General features: G+C 34.2%; 1 protein-coding gene across 3 annotated transcripts in view; it reads left to right on the plus strand.

Moving 5' to 3' along the window:
- Nucleotides 1-19,921, plus strand: part of RAB3IP (RAB3A interacting protein) — a 60,997-nt gene extending 41,076 nt beyond the window's left edge. For all 3 annotated transcript variants that reach the window (XM_058308414.2, XM_058308413.2, XM_058308415.2), the window contains exons 5-11: nt 7,883-7,960; nt 8,336-8,539; nt 11,520-11,648; nt 12,912-13,024; nt 16,639-16,738; nt 16,824-16,893; nt 19,089-19,921. In XM_058308414.2, the coding sequence (XP_058164397.1) occupies nt 7,883-7,960; nt 8,336-8,539; nt 11,520-11,648; nt 12,912-13,024; nt 16,639-16,738; nt 16,824-16,893; nt 19,089-19,171 (777 nt within the window). In that variant the 3' untranslated portion in view covers nt 19,172-19,921. The remainder of the gene's footprint in view (nt 1-7,882; nt 7,961-8,335; nt 8,540-11,519; nt 11,649-12,911; nt 13,025-16,638; nt 16,739-16,823; nt 16,894-19,088) is intronic.
- The last annotated feature ends 5,578 nt before the right edge of the window (nt 19,922-25,499 follow it).

Genomic DNA, 25,499 nt, shown 5'->3' on the forward strand with positions numbered 1-25,499 from the left:
AGCTCTCCTACAAAACACTGGAAGAACAATCAAGCCATGCTGCCTGGGGCAAGGATTGCTGGCTGTAGGACAGACAGTACAGTAATGTGGGACCATGAAGAAACTGTTTTACTGTTTTGTAGGGAAGAGGGGGCATTCATATCTGTGTAAATGGGGGGGAGATTCCTAGGTCCGCAGTTGCATACCCAGGACAAGATGGATGCACAGAAAGGATCAGGGAGGACCATATGCTTTGGCTTTGAGCTCTTCTCCAAACTCATTATACAGATAAACCCAGCACTTGACAGGTCAATCTGCAAAGAAAGGGAAAGGTATTTTCTTTCTTTTTCTTTTTTTTTTTGTTAGCTCCTGGCATTCAAGGAAAGCTCTGTCATAGCACTAGCTTAAGAAACAGAAACCTCAGTCTAAATTCCAGCAACAGCACATTAACATATCAAAATGTACGGATTTCGACAAAGAAAATTACAAAAGTTACAATGAAACAGGAAGTGATAGCCCAAGCAAAGGAAGAAATGAAAACATTAGAAACCAAAAATGAGGAGGGTTAGACCAGGTTCATTCCGAAGTCTTTTAAAAAATGGTCTTAAATATGCTCAAAGAGCTAAAGAAAATACTGACAAAGAACTAAAGGAAATCAGGAAAATGCTAGATGAATAGAAAGAGAATCTCAGTAAAGAGATAGAAATTTTAAAAAGAAAAAACAAATACTGGAGTTGAAGATTGTGATAACTGGAATGAAAAATTCTGTAGTGGGTTTCAACAGCAGATTGGAGCTTTCAGAACAAACAGCCAGTGAACTTGAAGATAAGACAATTGAAGTATAGCAGTCAATGGATCAGAACAAGGAAAGAATAAAGAAACATGAACAGAACCTGAGGACCCTGTGGGACACCATCAAGTATACCAATCTATGCATTGTGTGAGTGCTGAAAGGACAAGAAAGAGAAAGTGGCAGAGAGAATATTCAAAGAAATAATGGCTTGAAAATGTTTCAAATTTAGCAAAAGGCAAAAATATACATATCCAAGATGTTTAACAAACCTCAAACAGGATAAATACAAATAGAACCACACTGTGCCATGTTATAGCCACATTGTTGAATGCTAAAGATAAAAAAATAAATCTGAAAGCCCCAAGACAGAAGTAACATATCACATACAAGGGGCCCTCAATAAAATTAAGTAATTTATTTTTGGAAATCATGGAAGCAGCAAGTCAGTGGGAAGACATATTTAAAAAACTGAAAACCCAAAATTGCCAACCAAGAATTCAATAACCAACAAAACTGTCTTTCACAAATGAGGAAGGAATTAAGACAGTTTCAGATAAACAAAAGTTGAGGGACTTCATCACAACTAGAATGGCCTTACAAGAAATACTAAAAGTTCTGCAAGTTGAAAGGAAAGAACACTAGACAGTAAATTGAAGCTGCATGAAGAAATAAAGATCTCCGGTAAAGATAATGTAATGGGTAAGTGTAAATACCAATTCTGTTATATTTTTGATTTGTAACTCCACTTTTTACTTCCCATAGGATCTAAAAGGCAAATGCATAAAATGTAATCATAAATAAGCATGTAATTTGTGACAAGAATCATAAAGGTAGGGGGATTAAGGGAATAGAAAAATAGTTTGTGTATCCTATTTAAGTTGGTGTCACAGCAAATGAGAGTGTTACAAATTTTGGACATTAATTTTAAGCCCCATGAAAACCACAAGGAAAATGCCAGAGAATATGTAAACTCATAGAGACAGAGTACAGGTTTCGGTGGGGGGATGGGGTGCAGATGAATGTAAGATTTCTCTTTGGGGTGAAGGGAAAGTTATTGTAATGGATGGTAGTGAGGGTACTGCAATTTTATGAATGTGATGAATTCCACTGATTGGTACACTTGGGAGGGTTTGGGATGGGAATATTTACATTGTATTTATGTTTCCACAATTGAAAAAAGAAATTAAAGAAGTGACGACAATTAAATACAATGCATGATACTGGATAGGATCTAAGAATGGAGGAGAAAATGCTCAAATGGATATTATTGGGACATAAGAAAAATTGAATTATAGAAAGTAAACTTTATACCCATGTTAAGGTGGTTATATAATAAGTGAAAACCTTTGTTCTTAGGAAATGTTCATGGAAGTATGTGTTTAAGGAGTATGATATGGGAAACCTATTTTCAAGTGTTCAGAAGATAGATGATCAATTGATAGATATGACAAAGGAGGTAAAATGGGTGGATATTTGGAGTTTCCTCTATGGGGTTTGTGTTATTTTTGCAACTATAAGTTTGGAATTATTTCAAAATAAAAAGTGAAAAAAAAGTGCTAGTAGTATTCCCTGACAGTTTGATAACTTAAAAATATCCTCCTCCAGGGAGCAGGAGGAGGTTTGGGGAGGAAAGATAATATTTCACAGGTTAGGAAGCATTGCCATAGAGTGTCTCCTTTGGGTTGAGATCTTGAGCCTCCAGAAATTCCTTATCAAAAATGTTGATTCATTACTGGGATAGGTAATGTTGTTATTACTTACTTCTTTATTTTCTCAAAAATTTTTTCTTAAAACTTTTAATGTAATAAATTTTAGAGGAAAAATAAATGCCATTACCTCTTGCTATATTTATTTATGCAGTATGTATTTCTGTTTTAGAGGTTATAAGTATTTTCTTATATGGTTGGAATCCTATATACCTTGTATTTTTTTCTTCAGATTGCATTTTTATTGTTACTCCATAGTCATTACTAATTATAAAATGGTGGTCATAATCTATTAAATATAGTTTCTACAGTTTTTATCATTATAAGTAGCATTGCAGTGTGACTTCTGTAGATATGTAGTGCTTTTCATGTATCCACATACTTCCCATACCCCTCATTCTCCCTCCATCTTTTTGGAGTTATTTTCTTTCGTGAACATTTTAAATTCATTTATTTGCTTAGTTAGCTAGTCACCAGAGATGAAAATTTAAAGATGGGAAGAGTGAGAAGTTAAAAATCTGTAATAGGAAATATGTGACTTGTTACATTTTTGTACATAGAACACACAACTTCCCTTCCCTCTAGTTTCGTTAGAAGCAAATTTTATAATGATATATGGAAACTTATGTAAGAAGGACAATATATTAAACTACTTATGTTAATTTTGACTTGCTACCTGTCTGCAATTAAATTTGGCCCTGCAGTTCCATTCATATGCACTTGCCTACATATTCAGTTTGGCAAAGTAGAATTGCTGTGATCAGCTCACAATAGGTCTGCATAAAGGGAAGGGAGCATATAACTTAAATAAAGGACAGAGAGAGAGAGACAAGAGAGGAGATAAAGATGGGACCAGGGGACTCACAGCTTCTGGAACTGGAAGCCTCAACCCTAGTTTCCACATCCTATTTATTTGGAAACTAATGAGCAGCTGTTTGCTATCAGAACTGCAACATCATCTACAATAACAGGAAGTAACTGTACCATCTACAATAAGGTAACATTTACAATAACAGGAAGCAACTGCAACATTTACAATAATAGGAAGCAACTGCAACATGTACAATAAGGTAACATTTACAATAATAGGAAGCAATTGCAACAGCTACAATAAGGTAACATTTACAATAACAGAAGCAATTGCAACATCATCTACAATAACAGGAAGCAACAAATAGGTAAACCAATTTCCCACAACATAAAAGGAACAGACAAAATGAAACTTCTAAGGAAGAGGCAGAAATTCTAAATGCTATACAAAGGCAGCTTTATTCAATCAAATGAGTTTTGGGTTATATCAGATGATTATAACAATTGAGCAATCACAGAAAAAAAAGAGTAATCAATTAAAAACATAGGAAAGAATGAAAGTATATACGGCCACTCACCAAATCAGAGGAAAATACAACATCTGAACTCTCACATGGCTGGGGAGCCCATTCGCAGCCGATCAGAGTCCTGACTGGAAAAGTGGTCCCAGGCAGAGTGGCCCTGGTGAGTTCCACTGGCTGCTTGGAGACCATCCTTTTTAAAGGATTCTGAACCTCAGCACTCTAATGAGTACAGTTCTTGAGGAATGACCTCATCAAAAGCAACCAAATCCATCCGGTGGGCAGTGGCCAGCCCTCTGCAGGAGAGACATGGTGTCTCAAGGCATCTTTGTTCTGTTCTATTCATGATATATTACACAGGAATATAAAGGTTTTTGGCTTTTAGTTTTTACAGAGGACACAAACAGGACATGTAAATATCACGTTTGGTATTTAGGACTTCTTAAACATTTGTTTTGTGGGTAAATGATGGATGGGGTTGCCTGCATAGCCTCGTTACAACATTCCAAAGGACAAGTTAACCATTCAATTTTAGGCTAAAATGGCAGAGACTATTAATTAGAAAGTTTATGAATTCACAATTCTTAATAATAATTTTCTTATAGTATATTACTGTAGCAAGGTATAAAGTATCAGAAATGCAAATGTGCAATATACCTAAAAAACATGTTTCCAGAATAGGTAACTAACAGTGGGTAATAGCTATAAAATTGTGTATGCTTTCTAGGAAAGAAAGAACTTTGTTGAAGTACAGTGAAAATACAGTGAAGAAAGTTATATTCAAGCCAATTTATGAATTGTGGAAAAAAGTGTTGAAAGTTTTTCTGTGGTCCTAATAGTGCCCTCATTATCTCAGTTTACCATCACTGTTTCATAAAAGATTTTGATTGCTTTATTTTATGTATGTGTGTATATATAAAGTGTCATACTTTCAAAACCCTGAAGTCATGTATTTTTCTCCTAATAGCTCAGATTTTGAGATAATATAAAATGAAGTCACTTGAAAGAATTCTTTACAAAGTAGTCTGCATTTAACGTGGGGAAAAAAGGTAGTCTTAAGATACTCTATGTTTTTTTGGATAGCCAGTTTTTGTAAATGCCTATGATATGCCTACTTAACTCTCAACAAAGCTGTGAGGCATATAGAACAGGTGTTTTCATTTTGCCTGTGAGGAAAATGAGTTATAGAAAGGTTAAGGAGCAGTGCTGGAACTCAAATTCATGGTCCTGACTTTTGCTGAAAGTACTATGAAAGTAATAAAAGTTCTTGCATTTGTCTCAAGCCATAGAAAAGGAGTCGTCATTGAGGCTTTTCTTTCACCACACATTCAAACTATCATTGACTTCTTGTAACCTCCAGAATGTAAACCAAATACATCTGCTTTTCTGTTTTGACATTGCTAACACCATCTGCCAAGCCACTATGTAGTTTCTTACTTAGGCCAGTAGGTGCCAAACTTCTTGATGATGTACCCAATCAGTAAAAGAAACATTTGAGCATGTACCTTCATGCATGACGAAGATAACTACTATTTATTGAGAATTCCTTTTGTACTGGGTATTCTTCTAAGAGCATATATAACAATGAGACAATAATAAAAATGCTAAATGTTTTTTAATAGTACCAAAATGCACAAAAGCTTTTGTCCTTACTCAAATATTTATTTATGGAGAGGAGTGTGCTCTAATATATTACCTTGTTTTCAAAATCTTGCTTTAACAATTTAAGATCCAGTTGATAGTCTGGTCTAAGTTCTGTTTTATTTTGTTTTTTTCAATTTTAAATTATATGAATAGTATCTGAGAACTCACAAATATATCAATCCAAATGGAAATATGTTTTCCCTTTATTAAATAATTATATTAAATTTTCGGTTCTATTGAGCATTTATGTAAATTCCTAGAAATTTCTTTAGTGAGGGGGTGTGAATCAAAAGAAGAATTTTTGAGATATGAAAATTACATGACATTCTTATTTCAGTGACCATAAATAAAGTTTTATTGAAAGAGCCATGTTCATTTGTTTACATATTATGCATGGCTGCTTTCACATTGCAATAGTAGAATTGAGCAGTTATGACAGAGAACTTACGGCCTGCAAAGCGAAAAATGCTCACTCTCTGGATCTTTAGAGAGAAGTTTGCTGACTACTGATAGAATGATACTTAAATATTTCAGCTTCAGAATGACAGATCAATAGAAAAATCTTAAAATATTAATATTCATTTTGATTTTTTTTGTTATTTGCACAATTCTCAGCATTGTTTTTATAGATATTGCTTCTGTCCCATTCTAGCTCCCTTTCCTTTTGGGGCTTCAGTTACCTGTTTGTTTGACCATTTCAGTATATTCTTTATGTTTCTAGGGGGAAGGTCACTGCAAATGCCAGTTGAATTTTATGGATTTACTTCTTTTCCTGTATCTTGGTACATGCTAATTCTTCACTATTTTGTTAACTCCTTGATGCTGTCAAACACATTAACAAAACATTTTGTCCTGCTTTTCTAATTGTTCTCAGTGGGATATTTGTTCTGAATTGCATAGTCTATTCTTGAATGGAAGATGAGATCTACTTCCAAATATACAAACAAATATTTCTTCCATAAGATGAGTTACTTTTGCATTTATAGTTTAAATGTCACTTATCTTGAAGGGATGGGTTACATGTTTATTATTTTGAAAATATCCTTCATATAGCCTCCTATTGATAGCCACTTTCCATCACAGAAAATTTCAGTAAATCTGGAACATTTGTTATTTTTTAAAAGAAAAATGCTTAACCAAATCCTAATTTTGACAGTCGTTAGAGATTTTCCCGTAAGATAACTAGCATGCATAACTGTGTACTTAGATTTTCATGATCAATGTCATCTTATTATAAAACACTTATGGTAAAGATTCTCTTATTTAAACTAATCTATAGATTCATGTTCATGGGTACACACAAACTGCAGTTCATTACAGTACTGTAAAAAGCAAATTGACAAATGGAGTGTCACTGTCAAACTCTTACGATTTAGAGAATTTCCACTCTTCCACACCACTACTGAGCAGTTGACAGACCTAGTGAGGATACCAGTGTCAAAACATGTATTAAATATCATTGAATTTTATTTCTTCCCTTTCTTCCTCCTTCCTTCTGATAACCTATAAATTCAAATTCTAAAATATATGTTCTTACATCCCAGAGGATTATTATAAGTAACCTCCACATACCATTCCAGTTCATCAATCTCTTATACTTCATTTTTCATGCAGCAGAAAAATCTGTTTAAAATGAAATATCATATCACATCACTCTCTTCCTTTAAAAAAACCTTAAAGCTCCATATTGCACTTAGAATAATCCAGACTTTTTGCCTTGATATTTTATTTGATTAATAGATAAAATGTAATCAGAATGTAGTGGGACGTTGTCTAATTTTTCATTATCTACTCGGCACTTAGAACAGTACCTCCCAGAGAGGTAGCATGAAAAAAGGTTTGATAAGTAAATATCAGATTAATAAAAAGTAATTAAATACCTAGGAGTTCACATTTGTGGTACTAAAAATTAAGATTCTATTAAAAATCTGTGCTCTGTTCAGAATCATCACTTAACATCATTTGTGAATGTTTTTATTAGAAGTTCTAAGGCTTCTCGGCCATGGTGCCTATGAATTGCAGTATTATAGATGTTTGTACTTGCTATTTCACTTGGATCTTGTGTTGGTCTTTGCTATGAGTAATACATGAATATTTACCAAATTACCAAAGCCTGACTGCAGACGAATTGGTGTTGACATGTGGGTCATTATATATTTTTGCATTAGTCAGAATCACTGACTGCTTCAATGATAACAGGTGTCATTGAATAGGATAAATGATAGATAAAAGGAAAAGTACCTATTCCTAAATCTTGATAGGAATATGTATCTGATGACAATTGCTGTTTCAGTAGTTGATATTGAATATTTATTTCTAGGCTAAATTTTGATAGTATACCTTTGCTTCAATCATAGAAATTTAGTGAAAGTTTTGAAAGCAAATGCTAAATACTTTGTTTCCCAAGTTTGAGATTTTAACTTTTTCAGGAAGCTCATAAGATGGTGAGAGAAGCGAATGTCAAGCAGGCAACAGCAGAAAAACAGCTAAAAGAAGCACAAGGAAAAGTAAGTTTTAATAGTATAAAATTTAAAGAAATTAGTGGTTACTGTTTTAATGAAAACATTTATTGGATTCTGATTTTTAAAATAGTGCTTATTTTAGAAGAGTTGCAAAGTACAGAAAACTATAAAGAAGAAAATAGGTAATGCCTATATAAAATTAATAGTGAATATTTTGGTATCCATTTATATTAGAACCAAATAAAGAAAATGTAAAAAAAACAACTTGGTTTTACTTCCCTTTTATTATTCCACCAGATGTACAGATAAAATTTTTTTCTGTCTTTAAAATGAAAGTGTTTCAGAACAGATTGTCAACATTTAGCTGCACCTGACATAAAATGCTTTTAGTGTATGCAACTATGTTGATTTCTTTTCAAGATTGATGTACTTCAAGCTGAAGTAGCTGCACTGAAGACACTTGTTTTGTCCAGTTCTCCAACATCACCTACACAAGAGCCTCTGCCAGGTGGAAAGACACCTTTTAAAAAGGGGCATACAAGAAATAAAAGTATGAGCAGTGCTATGAGTGGCAGTCATCAGGACCTCAGTGTGATACAGCCAATTGTAAAAGACTGCAAAGAGGTAACTCGTCAAGGACTGTCCCCTCTGACTCTATTGATATTTATTAATTTTCATCACTGAGGTTATGATTTTTGCCAGCAGAAATTTTAGTAGAAAATATGCAATCTTAAGGTGGGAATGGCTTTGTCTAGAGCTGGCTGCTTTCAGGGATTCTTCAATTTTATTTGCTACCTGACTGACCTTGGAGTACCTGCTGGAAACTTGGTAAGTTTCTTAATCTTGATATTTCACTTATGGAACATATTGTCATGTTTTGCATAAAGTAAAGTGGGTGGCTTAATTATCTGACTGGTTGAAATTTATTGCTAGTGTGCTCTAACAAAATATGAAGATAAAAACTTTGTGAAAATAAGATGATTTCCTTGAAGAATGGCACATTGCTTTTCTCTGGGAGAAATTGAATTTTTTATCAGTAAGTGTGTCCTGAGTTCATTCAGATAATTAAGGAACAAAAAGTAGAAATAATGGTAGCCTTATCATTTTTAAAGACAGGACATAAAGATAACTAAGATAATGTGGAAGTATTCTGAGCTGTTTTGAATTTAAAAATTGTACAATTATAAAATGGTTTTCGCTTAATCATTGTGCACTATAAGAAAGCATGACTTTATTGGCATAAGTTCCAAGGGGATTAACCGTAATTCATGGCGCACTTTTCCCCCATTTTTTTTAAAACAGGTTCATGTTTCTGTAGAAAACATGATGGGGCACTCAGTCATGACATTAAGAACCTAACCTCTATAAGCATTAAATATACATACAATGCAATTATTTGGGATTAGTTCACTTTGATTTGAATTTTGACTCATTTACTTTTTCCCCATTTTTCTTTCTTCCTTTTTTTGTTTTAGCACACTCATGAAGATACACACACCCTCCCCACACAGGATCTCACATGCATATATACTGTTCACCTGGCTGGAGAACTCTCTTTTTCTTACTGTCTGGTTAATTCCTATTCATTTTTCAAAACTCAGTTCAGGTGTCACCTCCTTCAATTCTACCTTCTTCCTGACATAATCCCTCTGTTCCTTTAAGGCTGGCTCATACATCACCTCCTTTCCTCATTCTCCTAAACTGTGAACAGTTTTTTTTTTTCCTAAAAATCTTAATCTGTAATTTAGTTGTTCATTTTTCCCTTGCAACATGATAATGAGAGATATTATAAGGTATGCCTTTTATCTTAAAAAAAAAAAAGTAACTGAGAACTATACAATTTTAGAGTGTGAAGGGACAGAATTATTCATATTGTCTAGTTCTCATAATTTTTTTTCAGAGTGATTTTTTTCTTAAGAATTGGCAACTGGTTATATTATATTAGGCAAAAGAATGATATTATAGATTCCTTGCACAGAGTTATTAGGTACTAATGGTATTCGGCCCACCCATCATTTTCTCAGATGATTTTATTAAGTCAACATTTGATTTATTATATAGCCTTAGCCGACAATATCAGAAAATGCTGAAGAGTTTCTAAAATACAACTCATCCCTTTCCATCTGTAAAGAATTATAAATCCGTAACATTACACCTTTAGTTTTTGTTTATTTGGAAATAATGTGCATAGCTAGAAGTAACTGCTAAATAAGATAACTTTTAATTTAACTATTAAATAATTGATTAGATTAAAAAGAGTATCCAGTTTTCAATTTTTATTGAAATATATAAACATAATGAAAGTACATTACTATTATGTGCTACCTACTAACTATGGTCCATGTCTTATTGCTCTCTTCTGTAACCTTGGGCAAGTTACTTTATTTAAGCTAAGTTTCTCTATAAATGGGAATCATAATTTCTGTCTTACACAACTGTGAGGATTGAATATAGTATAGTTCTTGGCACATAGTCATCTCTTAATAGGTGATTTTAAAGATGGAAATACTGTTTTTCTGCTACCATTCTTTACCCTTTTTTCCTTTTGCTTTGATTGAAGGAATTTATGAATTGGGATAAAAAATTACATTGATATTGCCATCATACACCATAAAAGAAAGTTTATAAGAAACCTTGGATGCATTCACCTTTTTACTACTTTCATGGAGACCAGCTGCACTTCTGGTTAAGCTGTAATCAGGTCATAGCTGTAATCAGTACATTATCTATAGTGTATCCATTCTTGTCTTCTGGACAAGAATGACTTAAAGCTGTAGGAGGATGAGGGAGAATACTCAGTGTTCGGGTGGATGCACATAGGTGCAGCTTTATATCGTCAGGTGGTATTGACTGGTTGAGGGAATCTGAGAATCTGTTGAGAATACTTGGGGAGAATTTATTATAGGGAGGTGGTAAAGAGAGGGCTACTAGAGGAGTAACTAGTAAGGTGGGTGCCAACAGTAGATTATTGTTGGTAATTCAGATGGTAGTTACTAGATGCTGATATCCAAAAATAGCTAAATAAGTGTTACAATTTAAGATAGGTTAAGAGGATTATATGTGTATATATGTGCTTCTTTTAATCTTGATGCTTATATAATAAACATATTTTAGAAATTCTTTTACAAGTGTTTTCAGGTCATAGCAGAACAATTAGAGTCATTTTTGACCCCAAACTGGTTTTCACAATTTAGTCATTCACAGTTTAGTCAAACACTTTAACTTGATTCAAAATTACTTTTTGACTCTTTTCAAAAAGGACTTGTCATCACTTTTTATATTCCAAATAATATGCAACTTGTATTTTAAAAGAACATCTGACCTTTTTTTGTGGGGTGGATCGTCGTATAGTATCATTGGACATCCGTAGAGGACACATTGAAAAGGGAATGATTAGTCATTTAGGAGTAGAAGTTTGAAATTTTTTAAAAAGAGAAATTGCTACCATGTACTACAATGATGAAGCGTCTAGTTTTTCATTTGTTTTTAATATGAAGAACATTGCTTTTTCACTAATGTTTTGGTTTTAGTTTTATAAAAGTGGTTTTATGCTTTGTACTTTAAAAAACATTTTTTTTGTGTGTGTTTTCTTTTGGTTTGTTAGGCTGACTTATCTCTGTATAATGAATTCAGATCTTGGAAGGATGAGCCCACAATGGACAGAACATGCCCTTTCTTAGACAAAATCTATCAGGAAGATATCTTTCCATGTTTAACATTCTCAAAAAGTGAGGTAATTTATTTTTCATTCCAGTGGGAATGCATTAGAATTGTTTGTGTACCTTTTAGTAAATCATGTTACATATTTGATATCTCTTACAAAAGTAAATTATAAAATGTTACATTTTACTCTTTTCTCCATGCTGTATTAACATTATAGTGATTTCTTGGCATTTAGTTACTGAACAGCTTTCCTGATTTGAGCAATGGGTCATTTGCACTAAAATATGTATTGTGTTGGAGTGAAGTGTTAAATATGTACGGGAGTAGGACTTATTTTCTGATTCTTATCCGAGAGTCAGTATAAAGAAAGTTCTGTGTACTCTGTTAAAAGCATTTATTGGCTTTATCTGTAAATGATATTTTAAAAATCATATTTAGTTTCTTCATCTTTCAAACAGGAAAAGTAATGCCTCCCTTGCCTATGGCACAGGATTGTTAAGAGGATAATATGAAGTGGATTAAATAACTATGAAAGCTATTAAAAAATACAAGGCAAGATGTAAGGTCATAATTTTAGTTTGTACTTGCATGTGAAAAGTGTGTCCACAAATATCCTATAAATCAATATTTAAGTTTAATTCTAAGAACCGTATGTTTAGTCTTTTGAGGTTTTAATGGTAATATTACTTTTAAGGAGACGTTAAGGTGAATAGTAAAACATTTTTGATATGTTAATTTATTAATTATTATAGCTCTGTACCTAGATTCAAGTAGGCCAGTATTAGTAATCTTGTCAGATTCTAAAGAAGTTATGTCTGTTTCATTTGTTATCAGTTACTACCATCTCCATCTGGCATTTAATATTTGGTAATTTGGTTAATTCTTTTGTAGACTCATTCTTGTGCATATAAATATAAGTTCAGAAAATACGTAACTATAATATATGTTGCTGTGTTGTCAATAACCAATATTAAATATTAAATATTGGTAAATAACCAATATTAAATATGCACAAATGTAGCAAAATAAAGTGTTCGTTTTGAAGGGGCATTAACAGTGGATATTTTTATAATTGTGGGTAGGGAGCAAACAAGAGACTGGAATTAATGCCTTTAATCCTCTTCCAGATATTTAACTATAACTGAATTGCCTTTAATAACAACGTTTGCGTTCTAAAAGTATTCAAACCAAGATTATGTGGTTTCTTTCCTTTTTGTTGACTAGGCCATTAAAACTTAGGGGGAGAATACTTCTTAAAATCAGTTTACTATAGAATTCAATTTTGATGCTTTTTTGTCAGCATAGCATCTAATACTTCTTCATTTTTTTAAAGTTGGCTTCAGCTGTTCTGGAGGCTGTGGAAAACAATACTCTAAGCATTGAACCAGTGGGATTACAACCGATTCGATTTGTGAAAGCTTCCGCAGTTGAATGTGGAGGACCAAAGTATGTTTTCAAATCAATGATTTGTGAAAGATACTGAGTTTTTAAATTTTGTTATGTGTTGTTTTTTAGTTTTTCTTGTTTTAAATGTAGTTAAATTTCTAGTTAATTTTCTGTTTATAGTCCATGCAGCCCAAATAAAAAACCCTAAGATAGCATGGGATATAGCATTTCAAACAGGATCAAAGGTGAGCCCCTTTAATTATGAAAATATACACATACTATATGTAGATGATGGCTCTGTGACGAGAGACTAAAGTTCCTAGAGCCTGTGGAGTTCCTGCTTTTGCTTCTTTGCTAGGCTTTGTACCTATAGGCACCAATATGTGTACCTCACATCCACTCATAGCAACCATGGACTGGAAACATGTTTTATAACCACAGGTTGTGATCCATGAGTGGATTAGGAAGTCAGTTTAGTGGATCATAAGTAGAAAATTTTTTGTTTGTGTAATATTTATATAATGTATAGCAGTATGTCCTAGATTTCTGTGTAAAGTATTTCTTCTGAGGATTGCCATAGAAAGTAGTTTGGAAAGACACCGAGTTAGATCAGATCTTATCAAGCATGAAAACAGTGTACCAAAAAGATTTAATTAGTCCTTTCCTTTTGTTCTTTCATTATAAAGGATTCCCATTTTGGTAAGTAAATTCTCTCTTCCTTATGTGAGAGATATTTGACCATTATAAACCTTCACAGACAAGACTCCTACATTTCATAGCAGGGGAAATTTATTTCCATCCAATCCTAGGAGGAGGAAAGACTTGAAACCAACAGTACCTACAACCTTTGGCACAGCTGAAGGTTTTCCCTTGGCCTGTGTTTAAAAAGTGACTTAGAGGAGCAATGTATTATCACTCAAGTGGTTAAGTGCCTGCTTCCCATGTATGAGGTCCCCAGTTTGATCCCTGGTACCTCCAAAAACAAAAACAAAAACAAACTAAAAAAGTGACTCAGAAGCTGCCTTAGTTAGTGGTTAAGAACTTGATTAGTATAGGAGACTGGAAAGCCTGAGAACTTATAGAGAGTGATATTTGAGTCTTGTTAGAGTCATTTTGAAGCCAGAAGAGGAAAGGACTATAGATTGACATTAACTAATAGATATTTGTTGAAGTCTGTATAGGAAGGAGTCTTCTGATTATTCCAGTTTCCTGTTATACACATTACATTCCCTAAATGCTGGTATTTGGGTGGCCATTTATGGAGGGTACCTAGTTACGTATTTGCTCTGTGAACCACAAATACATCTGGAGTTGGGTCCAGTTTTACACTCACCCTGAAAGTTTTATTGTAGAATTTTATACTTGTGCTTGCATTATGTGTCACACATAAAATTATACAAATATCAAATGATAGCAACTGGGGATCTCAGTTGAAATGAATTTAGTAGTATATAGGTCAGGTTTGTGGCATAGTGCTATAGGAATTTTGAGGAAGCCTACATCATTCCAGTTGGGGAGATTTGATCTGGGTTTTGAAGCATGGGTAGAATTTCGACAGATAAAAAATAGTCTGTCCACCTAATAAAAAAGAGTGCATTTTGCACAGAAGGAATAGTACGTATTACTGAAATCCAAGAAAACGATTTGTGTTTAGAGGATGGTGAGTGTCTGGAAAGTAAAGGTGATGTGGCAAATCTTAAGAAAAAATTAGGAGAGGATTACTTTGGAGTGGGAGATGGGTAAAAGTAAAAGGTGTTAGACATAACTGACTGGATGAATGGTTTAAAATAATTTTGGAAATTAATAGGAAAAACTCTGGTTTTGGGAAGGTAGTGAGTCTAGATTAGGCATATTGACATCTGCAAATGAAAATATCAGGCAAGGATTTGAAATCTTGGGCCTAGAGCTGTAGAGAGATATGTAAGTAATGTAGATGTTAAAGGAACATTGGTATTTTTAGTCAGAAGACAGCATTGAATCTTGGTTCAAGTAAAAATATATTGAGTTTGATGAATGTACAACTTTAGAAATGAGATAATTTTAGAAACACTTTAAAGTTGGAATTCTGAACCACTTTATCAGAGTCCTTTTAATATTAGAAAAAAGTACAAACTGGCATATGTCTGTTTTCCAAAAAATAGTGTGTAAATTGATTTTTATCAGTTTGATATTTTTTCCCTTGCATAAATTAAACTTTTTGAAGTTCCTAGGGCTTCTAGAACTTGCTCCTTAAATTTCTTTATCTCCTATCTTCCCCAAGAAAATAGAGAGTGCTTTTAAATACTTAGTACAGACCATTACAAGAATTGTGCTGGTAAAGGAAGATTGAGGCAAAATCTCTTTGTAAAGGTATAAGAATTTTTGTGTGATTCAAAGGCCACCCCAAAATTATACTATTTTATATGCATTTTCACTTATTTTCTTAATATAGAGGTACATTTACATCATATTTCTTGTTCCTAGAAAAGTAGCTGAAATTTGATGTTTATGTAATATATTTTTCTTTAGTATCTAATTTTCAATAACATACAAAATTCTGTAGCTACTTTATTTTACTTAGATTTACTTTTTATGTTGACAGAGAGTGGTAGTTGTGTTCAGCCAAGCTCCTAGTTTAGAAGGGTAACCAATCCAGCTGTTTAAAATCCAGCTTGATAGACAAGCCATCTCCATCTTGATCATTGCAGTGACAGGAGGCCATCACTAAATCAACAGCACTGAATACCTGCTGTGTGCCAGGCTCTTCTTGTGCCAGCTCTTCAAAAGTGAATAAGTGTACAGTCCCTGTCTTCAAGAGACTTAGAGCCCAATCCCAGCCAGAAAGGCCCCCATACCAAACTTTAAATTTTGTAGTATGATAATTGAAAAGATTAAAACAATATAACTACTTATATTGTTAAGATTCAGTATTTTTATAAGGTGGCTTATTCATCTGTAGTTCTTAGGCATAGGCGCCACATTAAATGCATATAAACTGACCAACCAAACCCAAAACTACCCCATCTGGAGGCAGATAACATGTTATCCTGTAACCTACCAATAATGTTTTGAGACTTGAAAAATTATCATTAAGTTTTTTCAATTGAGAAAGAAGTTGAAATCCTGATGAAAAGCTGAGAGTTACCCTGAAGTTGATTAATTATGTGTAAATTTGTTCCTGGATAGGACAGATTTAAATCACACATAAGACTTCTTCCTCTGGGACCATCTGTGTCAACTATACTCTACTTCTCAATTGATTTGTAATGTAAATCATTCACTGTCCTTTTGCATTATCAATCTCATTGCTTAGGATTGTATATTCGGAGGAAAAAGGAGTATCAATATTTTCTTTTCATAGCCTAGTAGTGATTGTAACAAATAGTACTAAAATAAGTATTTCTTAAGAATTATTTAGACAAATTCAGAAGATATTTAAAACATCTAGTTTATATTTCTAGAACCATGGTTAATGTTAATGGTATTGCTTATACTAGAATATAAGCCCCACATGGGCAGAAATTTTGTCTTGTTCATCACTGTAGCCCAGCCTCTAGAACAGTTCCAGGTGCATAGTAGGTCCTCTCAAATATTTAGTCTAATGGAATGAATATACAACTTGTACAGAATGTAGGAGAGCAAATGCCTTTAATAGTAAACAAACCAAACCATTAAAATTTATCATTATTTTACAGAAAATGTGCCCTCACTGGCCAGAGTAAGTCCTGTAAACACAGAATTAAATTAGGGGACTCAAGCAACTATTATTATATTTCTCCTTTTTGTAGATACAGGGTAAGTAACTTAAATATGAATTTTAATAAAACTCATTTTGATACGAGACATTTGACTGTTCATGACATTTCTTCTGTTGGCCTAGATCACTTCTGTATGTAACTTTTTTACATACATTCGATATATTCAGCAGGGACTCGTGAAACAGCAAGATGGTAAGTGTTTTTAATTAATTATAAATATTTACGTAAACAGTTTAGTAAAAAGTCTAGACTACAGTAGTAATATTCAAATAAAATTCATTATTGATATATTTATTTTGAATTCCTTTTATAATCCTAATAAAATATTTGGAGAATTTGTAAACAGGTGTCTTTGTTTAAAAAAAATTATTTAGTCCTATTTGTCTCATTTTACTTTAATTTTGAATTTTAGGCAGGAACTGTTTTAATTACTATAGGTATATGATAAATCAAATGATAAAGTGAGGACAGTGCAGAGCTGATTGAATTTATTCTTTAAGAAATGAAAATGAACAAGATTTAGAAGTGGTCAGTTTTATTTTAATTCATGGATGCCATGAAGGAGCTACCATAAATTTTTTTCCTATATTTTCTACTTTCACTTGTGAATTAATAAAGCAATCATGAGGATAATTCTGAATGGAATAAATATTACTGTATCCTAAATCAGAAATGTGCAGATGATATATCCAGGAGAGCCAACCTCATGTAAATGTTTGATTATTTTTAATATAGTCTGATGGTTTTATAACCAGATATCTTAAACAGCAGGTAGAGACTGATACGGTCTGTAACAGTTCTGGAACAGTGTTTCTTGAGTACACAATTGCTTTAAAACAGAAAAAGCAGTACTGGGCTAGAGACAAGTCTGTGCCAATTTTGTATTTGAAGTCGTGGGAAATTTTTCTCTATGATTTTTTTGACGGTAAAAATATTATGATTATATTATCATGCTTTATACTGGTAGAAGCCAATTATTTTTCAACTGGGTAAACCAGTGAATCTTCTATGGAAAAATTAATCATGCTGATAAAAACTTAGTTTAGCTTTTCTCAACTCTGATATGTTGCAGACATTCATATTTGGTTTTAGAATCTCATATAATTGGGTTTTAATGCTTGAATTTCAGGAGGCTGCTCAACATAAAAGTAGTCTTTTATATAATATTTTTATAACTTTAATAAAATTGAAATATATTAGAATACTTAGTAATATAATTTAAACTGGAGAACAGATGATTTGTATTAAGTAAAATTATCAGGCATGTTTTTTGTCTTGCTAAAATTGAACTGTTTTTTGTAGGGAAGACTGAAAGAATTCACTTTATGAAATAAAGTTTCATGAGTGATGGTGGGGGTGACAGTGATAATAGCGATATCTTCTCTAGTTTCTTTCCCTCTTCTACACAGTTTTTGGTACACATCATATACTGTGTGAGCTTGCAGCAAATAAATATTATTAATTTAAAAATCTGTTTATTATCTGTGCCTATGCCAAATAGGATTTAAGACAGCTAAAATCTAAATCAAGATTTCTCCAATTTGGCACTGTTGACATTTTGAGCTGGATAATTCTTTGTTGTGGAAGCGGTCTTGGGAATTGTAGGATGTTGAGCAGTATCTCTGATCATTACTCAGTAGATGTCAGTAGCAACACCCACATGTGACAACCCATAATTTCTCAAGCCACTGCCATATGTACTCTTGGGGGGAGGGGGCACAATCTCCCCTGGTTGAGACTGCTGATCTCAATCTAATCCCATCATATATCATGAATACATTTTATTGTTTGAAATATAGAGCCAACTTCTTTCCATATATGTGGAGGCTTTTGAAAGTATAGATAATTGAAATTTACAAATCATCCTTTAATACTTAGATTTATAATTTGAGCCTACATAAAACCTCTCCCTATTATTACAAAGAATGTGACTGTTTTCTGGATTATCTTGTGTTTTCCTTTTTCCTACTTATCTTATTATTAATGAAGAGTAAAATGGCTAACATAACAGCAAACTAGAGCAAGAAAAGCCATAAGGTAGATAATATATTCCAGTTATTGAGCATTATTTCTGAAGGCAACAACATTGATATTTACTGAGGACACGTAAATGTCTATACCTTTTTTAAAAGGACTAGAGTGCTGGTCATTGATTAATCTAACAAATAGTTGTGACAAAACTGTGAATATTGTTTGTTGATAAAACTGGGATACTTTACAAATACTTAGAAAAGTCTTTGTGAAATATATGTAGAATACTTAGGTATCGGATACATCATTAGGAAATGCCCAGTTGGCATTTTAGCTAAACTTAAATTTTCCATGAAAGATGAAAAATAATGAGGTTTTTTTAAATGATATACATGTCTTTCTCTTCTTTTGTGTAGTTGACCAGATGTATTGGGAAGTTATGCAGTTAAGAAAAGAGATGTCATTGGCAAAGTTGGGATATTTCAAAGAGGAACTCTGATGCTGTGCCTGTGAAACATGCATGAACCTCCTTGAATAACTGGAAAATGGCTGACTGTTTTTATGGTTACTTGATATTTATTTCCAAGGAATGGGTCCAAGACTTGCTTTTGCAAATTACACTAAGAAATACTGTGATTTGTTTTAAACTGACCTATACTGTGTTAGTTTATTCTTTAGTTGAACACACTGTAAAGAAGAATTACAGGAATACTAGTGATTGTAATTTATAGTTGGAAAAAAGCTAAATAAATAATTGTTAGATTGAATGTGTTTTGCTTTCTCTTCTAGATCTGACCTGCCATTTGGGTCAGTTGAATTGTATTTGATAGTAGTTTTCAAATTGCACAGCAATCTATGCGATGTAAAGAGGATGACTGAGTTGACTCAGCTTCCTTCTCCCTGCTAGAATGGCTTTATTTTTATTGGCTTTATATATTAGCCTTTGAAATATATTTAATTTGAAGAAATCATTCTGCTCTTGTAACTTAAAGAGCCCCCTTTTTTTAATGGTGATTTGTTAAGTAAATAAGTAGAGGCATCTGTCACCTTTTATCGCAGAACTGTGTTCTAGAACATCTTGATGTAATGTATTCATACTTTCTATATGTTATGCACTGCAGTGCACAGTGGAGGGATATAAAGATAAGGGGTTTGTGTGCTCAAGGGGGATTGAAGGTATGTGAGTTGAAGGAGTGTTATGTGCAAAGTATATATTGATCATAAAACGACTTGATTTTTAAGTTCCAAATCGTAAATGTTTGTTATTAGAATTATTTATGAGTAAAGAGGCTCATGGTGGGAATATAGTAAATCTGGTAGTTTGAAGCTGTATGTACCCAAGAAAAATGTGTTCTTAAACCTAATCCATTCCTGTGGGTGTGAATGCATTTTAAGTGGGACCTTTCGATGAGATTACTTCAGTTAAGGTGTGGGCCACCTCAATCAGGATGGGTCTTAATCCTGTTATTGGAGTCTTTTATAATTGGAATGAAATTCAGACATAGAGAAAGCCAGAGGGAGCAGCCAGAAGCTGACCATCAGCAGAAGAGAGGGGAGAGACCAGGAGATGCCACCATGTACCTTGCCATGTGACAAGCTTAGAACTAAGGATCACCAGCAGTCAGCCCCACAATGTCCAATCTTCAGAAAGAAAGACTGCTTTGATGATACCTTGATTTGGAATGTTTGCCAGCCTCAAATCATAGTGAATCAATTCCCATTGTTTAACATGACCCATTTCATGGTATTTGCTTCAGCAGCCCAGAAAACTGAGAGATTCTGGTACCAGCAAAGTAGAGTGCTGCTACTGTAAATATCAAAAGTGTGGAAAAAGCTTTGGAATTGGGTAGTGGTCAGAGGCTGGAGGAATTGTGAGGCGCTTGATAGAAAAGCCCTAGATCGCTTTGAAGAGACTGTTGGTAGAAATATGGATGCTAAACATACTTCCAGTGAGACCTTAGAAGTTTAATGTGTTAATCAGAAACTGGTGGAAAAATGGTCTTTGTTTTAAAGTGGCAGAGAACTTGGTTAATTGAGTTCTTCCATGTTGGATGGAAGGCAGAACTCAAAAGTGATAAACTTGGATACTTAGCTGAGGAAGTTTCCAAGCTAAATGTGGAAATCTCCTTGGACCTTATAGTGAAATGAGAGAGTAAGGGGATAAGTTGAGAAATGAACTCCTAGGCACAAAGAAACCAGTAATTGATGGTTTAGATCCCTGTGAACTACATGCAAAGGCGACAACATTTTTGCAACATTTGTATGAAAAACAACTGCCAGCTGGGCTGAAAAGGACAGAGAAGGGACAAACTGAAGGAAGAATGACTTTAAGGGCAGAACCATGGAAGCTGAAGTTTGAACCAAAGAGATCTCCTTAGGCCAAGAGAATGTGCCCATCCATGTGTATGGAAAGGGCACTTGAGTCTGCCCAAGCATTTGGAGAGGGCAGGCCTTCTGCCCCATTATTTAGGAAGAGTGCTGCCACACCAACGCTTGAAGAGAGTGGGGACTGTGCCCCAGCATTCATGAAGAGCCTGGCTGCCACCCCACTGCTTGGAGATGGTGGGGCTTATGCCCAAGGATTACAGAGAGCCTGACTGCCACCCCTGTGCTTGGAGAGGATGGGGTCTTCATCTCAGTGTTTGGGGAGAGCACAGCCATGCCATCAGGCCCAAAGGATATAACATCATTCTATAGATGACTCTCAGACCTTGAGATCTAATAATTTGCCCTGCAGGTTTTCATAGTTGCTTGAGACTCGTGACCCCTGGTTTTCCTTTTCTTTCTCCATAAGGAAATGTTTATCCTATGCCTGGCCCTCTCGTATATTGGAAGCAGATAATTTGTTCTTTTGGTTGAACAGGTCCACAGATGAAGGGGAATTGTGCCGCAGGACAGACTACACACATAGTCCATTTTGATGAGAATTTGTATTACTAAGCATTGTTACTGAAATACTTCAGGATTTTGGGATATTGGAATGGAATGAATGTATTTTTCATATGGGAATAACATGTCTTTTTGGGGTCCAGAGGGTGGAGTATGGTGTTTTGAAGCTGTATATACCCCAGAAAAACATGTTCTTAAACCTAATCCATTCCTATGGGTGTGAATGCATTTTAAGTAGGACCTTTTGATGAGGTTACTTCAGTTAAGGTTTGGCCCAGCCTAATCAAGATGGGTCTTAACCCTGTCACTGAAGTCCTTTTTAAACTGAATGGAATTCGGACAGAATGAGAGAGAGCCTGAAGAAGCAGCAGAAGCTGAACACCAGCAGAACCAGGAAGAGAGATACTCCCATGTATTTGCCATTTGACAAGCTAAGGACCAAGGACAGCTAAGCAGATAGCCCTAGAATGTCTAGTCATCAGGAAGAAAGCATTGCCTTGATGCCTTGATTTGGAGTTTTTCCCTGCCTCAAATAGTAAGTGAATAAATGCCCATTTTAAAATATAGCTCATTTTATGGTATTTGCTTGAAATCCCAGGAAACTAAAACAGTAAGTATAGAAAAGCAAAAAAGAAGAAACAAGAAACCATGTCCATCTCTCTATCCAGAGAAAGCCACTATTAATATTTTTGGAGAATAGCCTTTCAACTGTCATATTTTTTTTCACCTACATATGAATATTTCTAAAACAAAAAGTAGCCTTGTTTTTTTTTAACTTAAATTTCCCCCATTGATAAATCTGCACTATCTTAATCACCGTACAGTTTTGATTATAGGATTTTAATGTAATTGTTTTGAAGAATAGGATTTTTAAAAATATATTGCTGTGATGAGTATACTTTTGTGTACCTATTTGAACATTTTTGGGTTCAAAGTAAAATTATTGATTCAAAGTATTGTTTGTTTTTTTTAAATTTGATCTGCATTGCCAAGTGCCTTCCAGAAATGTTGAACCAATGTATATTCACAGCAACAATGTAGGAGAGAGCTGGTTTTCTGATGCTGCCATTTTAAGTTCCTTACTCAGAGAATTTTGGTCACTCTTTCCAGGAAGGACTAGGTGCCAGGCTGGATGGAAGGCCACAGACTAAAGGACTTAGGGGTATGGGATAGTATGGTTGAAACCACCATTATGCCCAGCTCAAGAATCTGAGGTTAAATATGAAAATAATTTTGAAACTAGAATTTTAGATCCAGATAATCATTCTAATGTGGGAGCATAATAAAGATATTCTCAGCATTCAGGGCTTCAGGAAATTTCCATGTAAAGATAAAAATCAGCAACACTGTAAATTTTAATTGAAGAGAAAGTACTTAAAATGAGAGAAACGTTCAGGAGATGCTACAAGAGATTTGGAAAGAAAGAAAAAGGAAAATTCATTGATGACAAAATAAAAAGACTGAGTAATAACTAAAATTCATTACAATACCAACACAATAGGAGAAAAGGCAAAGCCTTTTCAGAAAAAAAAAAAAGGTGTGTCACTAGAGATGCTGCAAATATTTAACAGATAAAAAGAAGTTATTATAAAAAACATGCCAAAAAATTTGAAGATTTTGGATGGAAAGTTTCCTGGGAAAATGTTATATTTTGTCTACGAAGAAAGAGTACTGTTAAAGGAAGTGAAGTAGTTTAAAGTCTAGCAATCAAAAAAAAAAAAAAAAACTATAGGCATCATTAGTTTTACCAAACTTTAAACAATGGGTTATTCTAATGTTACATAAATTCTTCAAGAAAATAGAATAAGTTATCTCTTTACATAAAAGTCAATATAGCCAAAATGTCTTCCATCAAATTGTTAAACATAGAGCAGGCATAGCTTGATGACTCAATGGTTGAGTGCCTACTTCCCATGTATGAGGTCCTTGGTTTAATCCCTGGCACCTGCTAAAAAAATTATTAAACATAACTGAAGAATTTATTAAGGGGCTGATCAGGAGATCAGTATGTAATTGTGGGGAGTGAGAAACTTTAGGGCAATGTCCTCCCACAGAAACTTTTAACAACCAGCAAGAATTAGCAGACATCTTTCTCAAAGCTCTAAAAAATAGTTAAAGGATTGCAGTAATGGGATGAGTGCTGAATCATGAAGAAGGCAACTTAAAAGTGGTAGTATTTTGTGGTGCACTGGCTAGTCCCTTCTCTATTATTCACCATTCTCACTGGCTTGGTATGGAGCTAGCCCACACTGTCAGTGCAGATCTCTGTACCAGCCCTGGAGGAAGCAGAATAACTCTTATGCACACACTGGAAACATGTATGTCTGGCCTGGTCTAGTGGCCTGAATGACTGTACCAGGATAACTCTTTGTGGGGTTTGCTGTCTCAGAATTTGCCCTGTGAGTGAAAGGCTAGAAAGCAGCTCAGAAAGTTGTCCCAGAATGCTGTGGGGAAGTTGTCAATTTATGGCTGCCTGGGACAAGGGATTGCTGGCTGTAGGACAGATAATATGGTATCTGGGACCATGAGGATGTTATTTCCTAGGAAAGAGGAAACATCCATATTTGTGTATGCAGAGGAGTTCCTAGGGCTACACATCATGCCCATGGCAAGATGCATACATAGAAAGGATCCAGGAGGTGCCAGTGATTTGGAGTTGTCTAAACTTATTATATGGGTAAATTCTGAAAGAGCATTTGCACAGGTCAATTTGCAAAGAAAGCAGAAGGTGTTTTCTTTTTTGTTGTTAAATCCATGGCATTCAAGGAAAGCTCTGTCATAACACTAGTTGTATGGAAGCTTAAGGAAACATATGGAACAGACACCTCAGAATCTACACATTAAAATACCAACATTTCCAGGTTTCAAGCAAAGATTATTTAAAAAATACAAAAACCAGGAAGTGATGGTACAGGCAAAGGAGAAGATTAAGGTATTAGAAACCATCAGTGAGGAGTATCAGATCTGGGACATACCAAAGACTTAAAATATAGTTCTATATATGCTCAGAGAGCTAAAAGAAAATATGGTCAGAGAAATGAAATCAAGAAAACAATAGATGAACACAAAGAGAATGTCAGTAGAGAGATGGAAATTATGAAAAGGTACCAAACAGTTCAAGACCACACTAAAAGAAAAGAAAAATTTTCTAGAGGTCGTTGATAGCAGATTGGAGCTGTCAGAAGAACCAGTGATCTTTAAGGTAAGAGAATGGAAATCATCCAGTCTGAGGAGAAAAAATGAAGAAAAGTGAAAGCCTGAGGATCCTGTGGGAAACCATCAAGCATACCAATAAATGCATTGTGGGAGTCACAAGGATAAGAAAAAAAAGGGGAGAGAGAATATTCAGAGAAATAATGGCTATGAACTTACCCAATTTAATGAAAGACAGGAATATACACCCCAGATGCTCAGTGAACTCCAAAAAGGACAAAGACAAATGAGACCTACACTGCAACATATAATCAAACTGTTAAATGAAAGCTACAGAGAATGTGTCGTGTTCAAAGGATCCTCAATAAGATTCTGAGTGCTGATTTCTACTTGGAAGCCATGGAGTCAAGAAAGCAATGCGATGGCATAAAGTGCTAAAAGCCAACATTACTAACCAAAAACTCAGTATCTGGTGAAACTGCCTTTCAAAACTGAGGGAGTAATTATGGCAATTCCAGATAAACTAAAGCTGAGGGACTTCATCACCCACTACACCAGCCTTATAAGAAATGCTAAAGAGAGTTCTGCATGTTGAAAGGAAAAGGCACTAAACAAATAGACTGAAGCCACATGAAGAAATAAAAATCTCCAGAAGGGTAATGACATGGATAAGAATAAATATTAGTACTATTGTATTTTTTATTTGTAACTTCACTTTGTACTTCCTATAGGAGCTAAAAGGTAAATGCTTGAAATGTAATCATGAATCAGTGGTTTGGGGATCA

This window comes from Dasypus novemcinctus, chromosome 12, assembly GCF_030445035.2.
Source record: "Dasypus novemcinctus isolate mDasNov1 chromosome 12, mDasNov1.1.hap2, whole genome shotgun sequence".
In the NCBI taxonomy this organism is placed as follows: domain Eukaryota; kingdom Metazoa; phylum Chordata; class Mammalia; order Cingulata; family Dasypodidae; genus Dasypus; species Dasypus novemcinctus.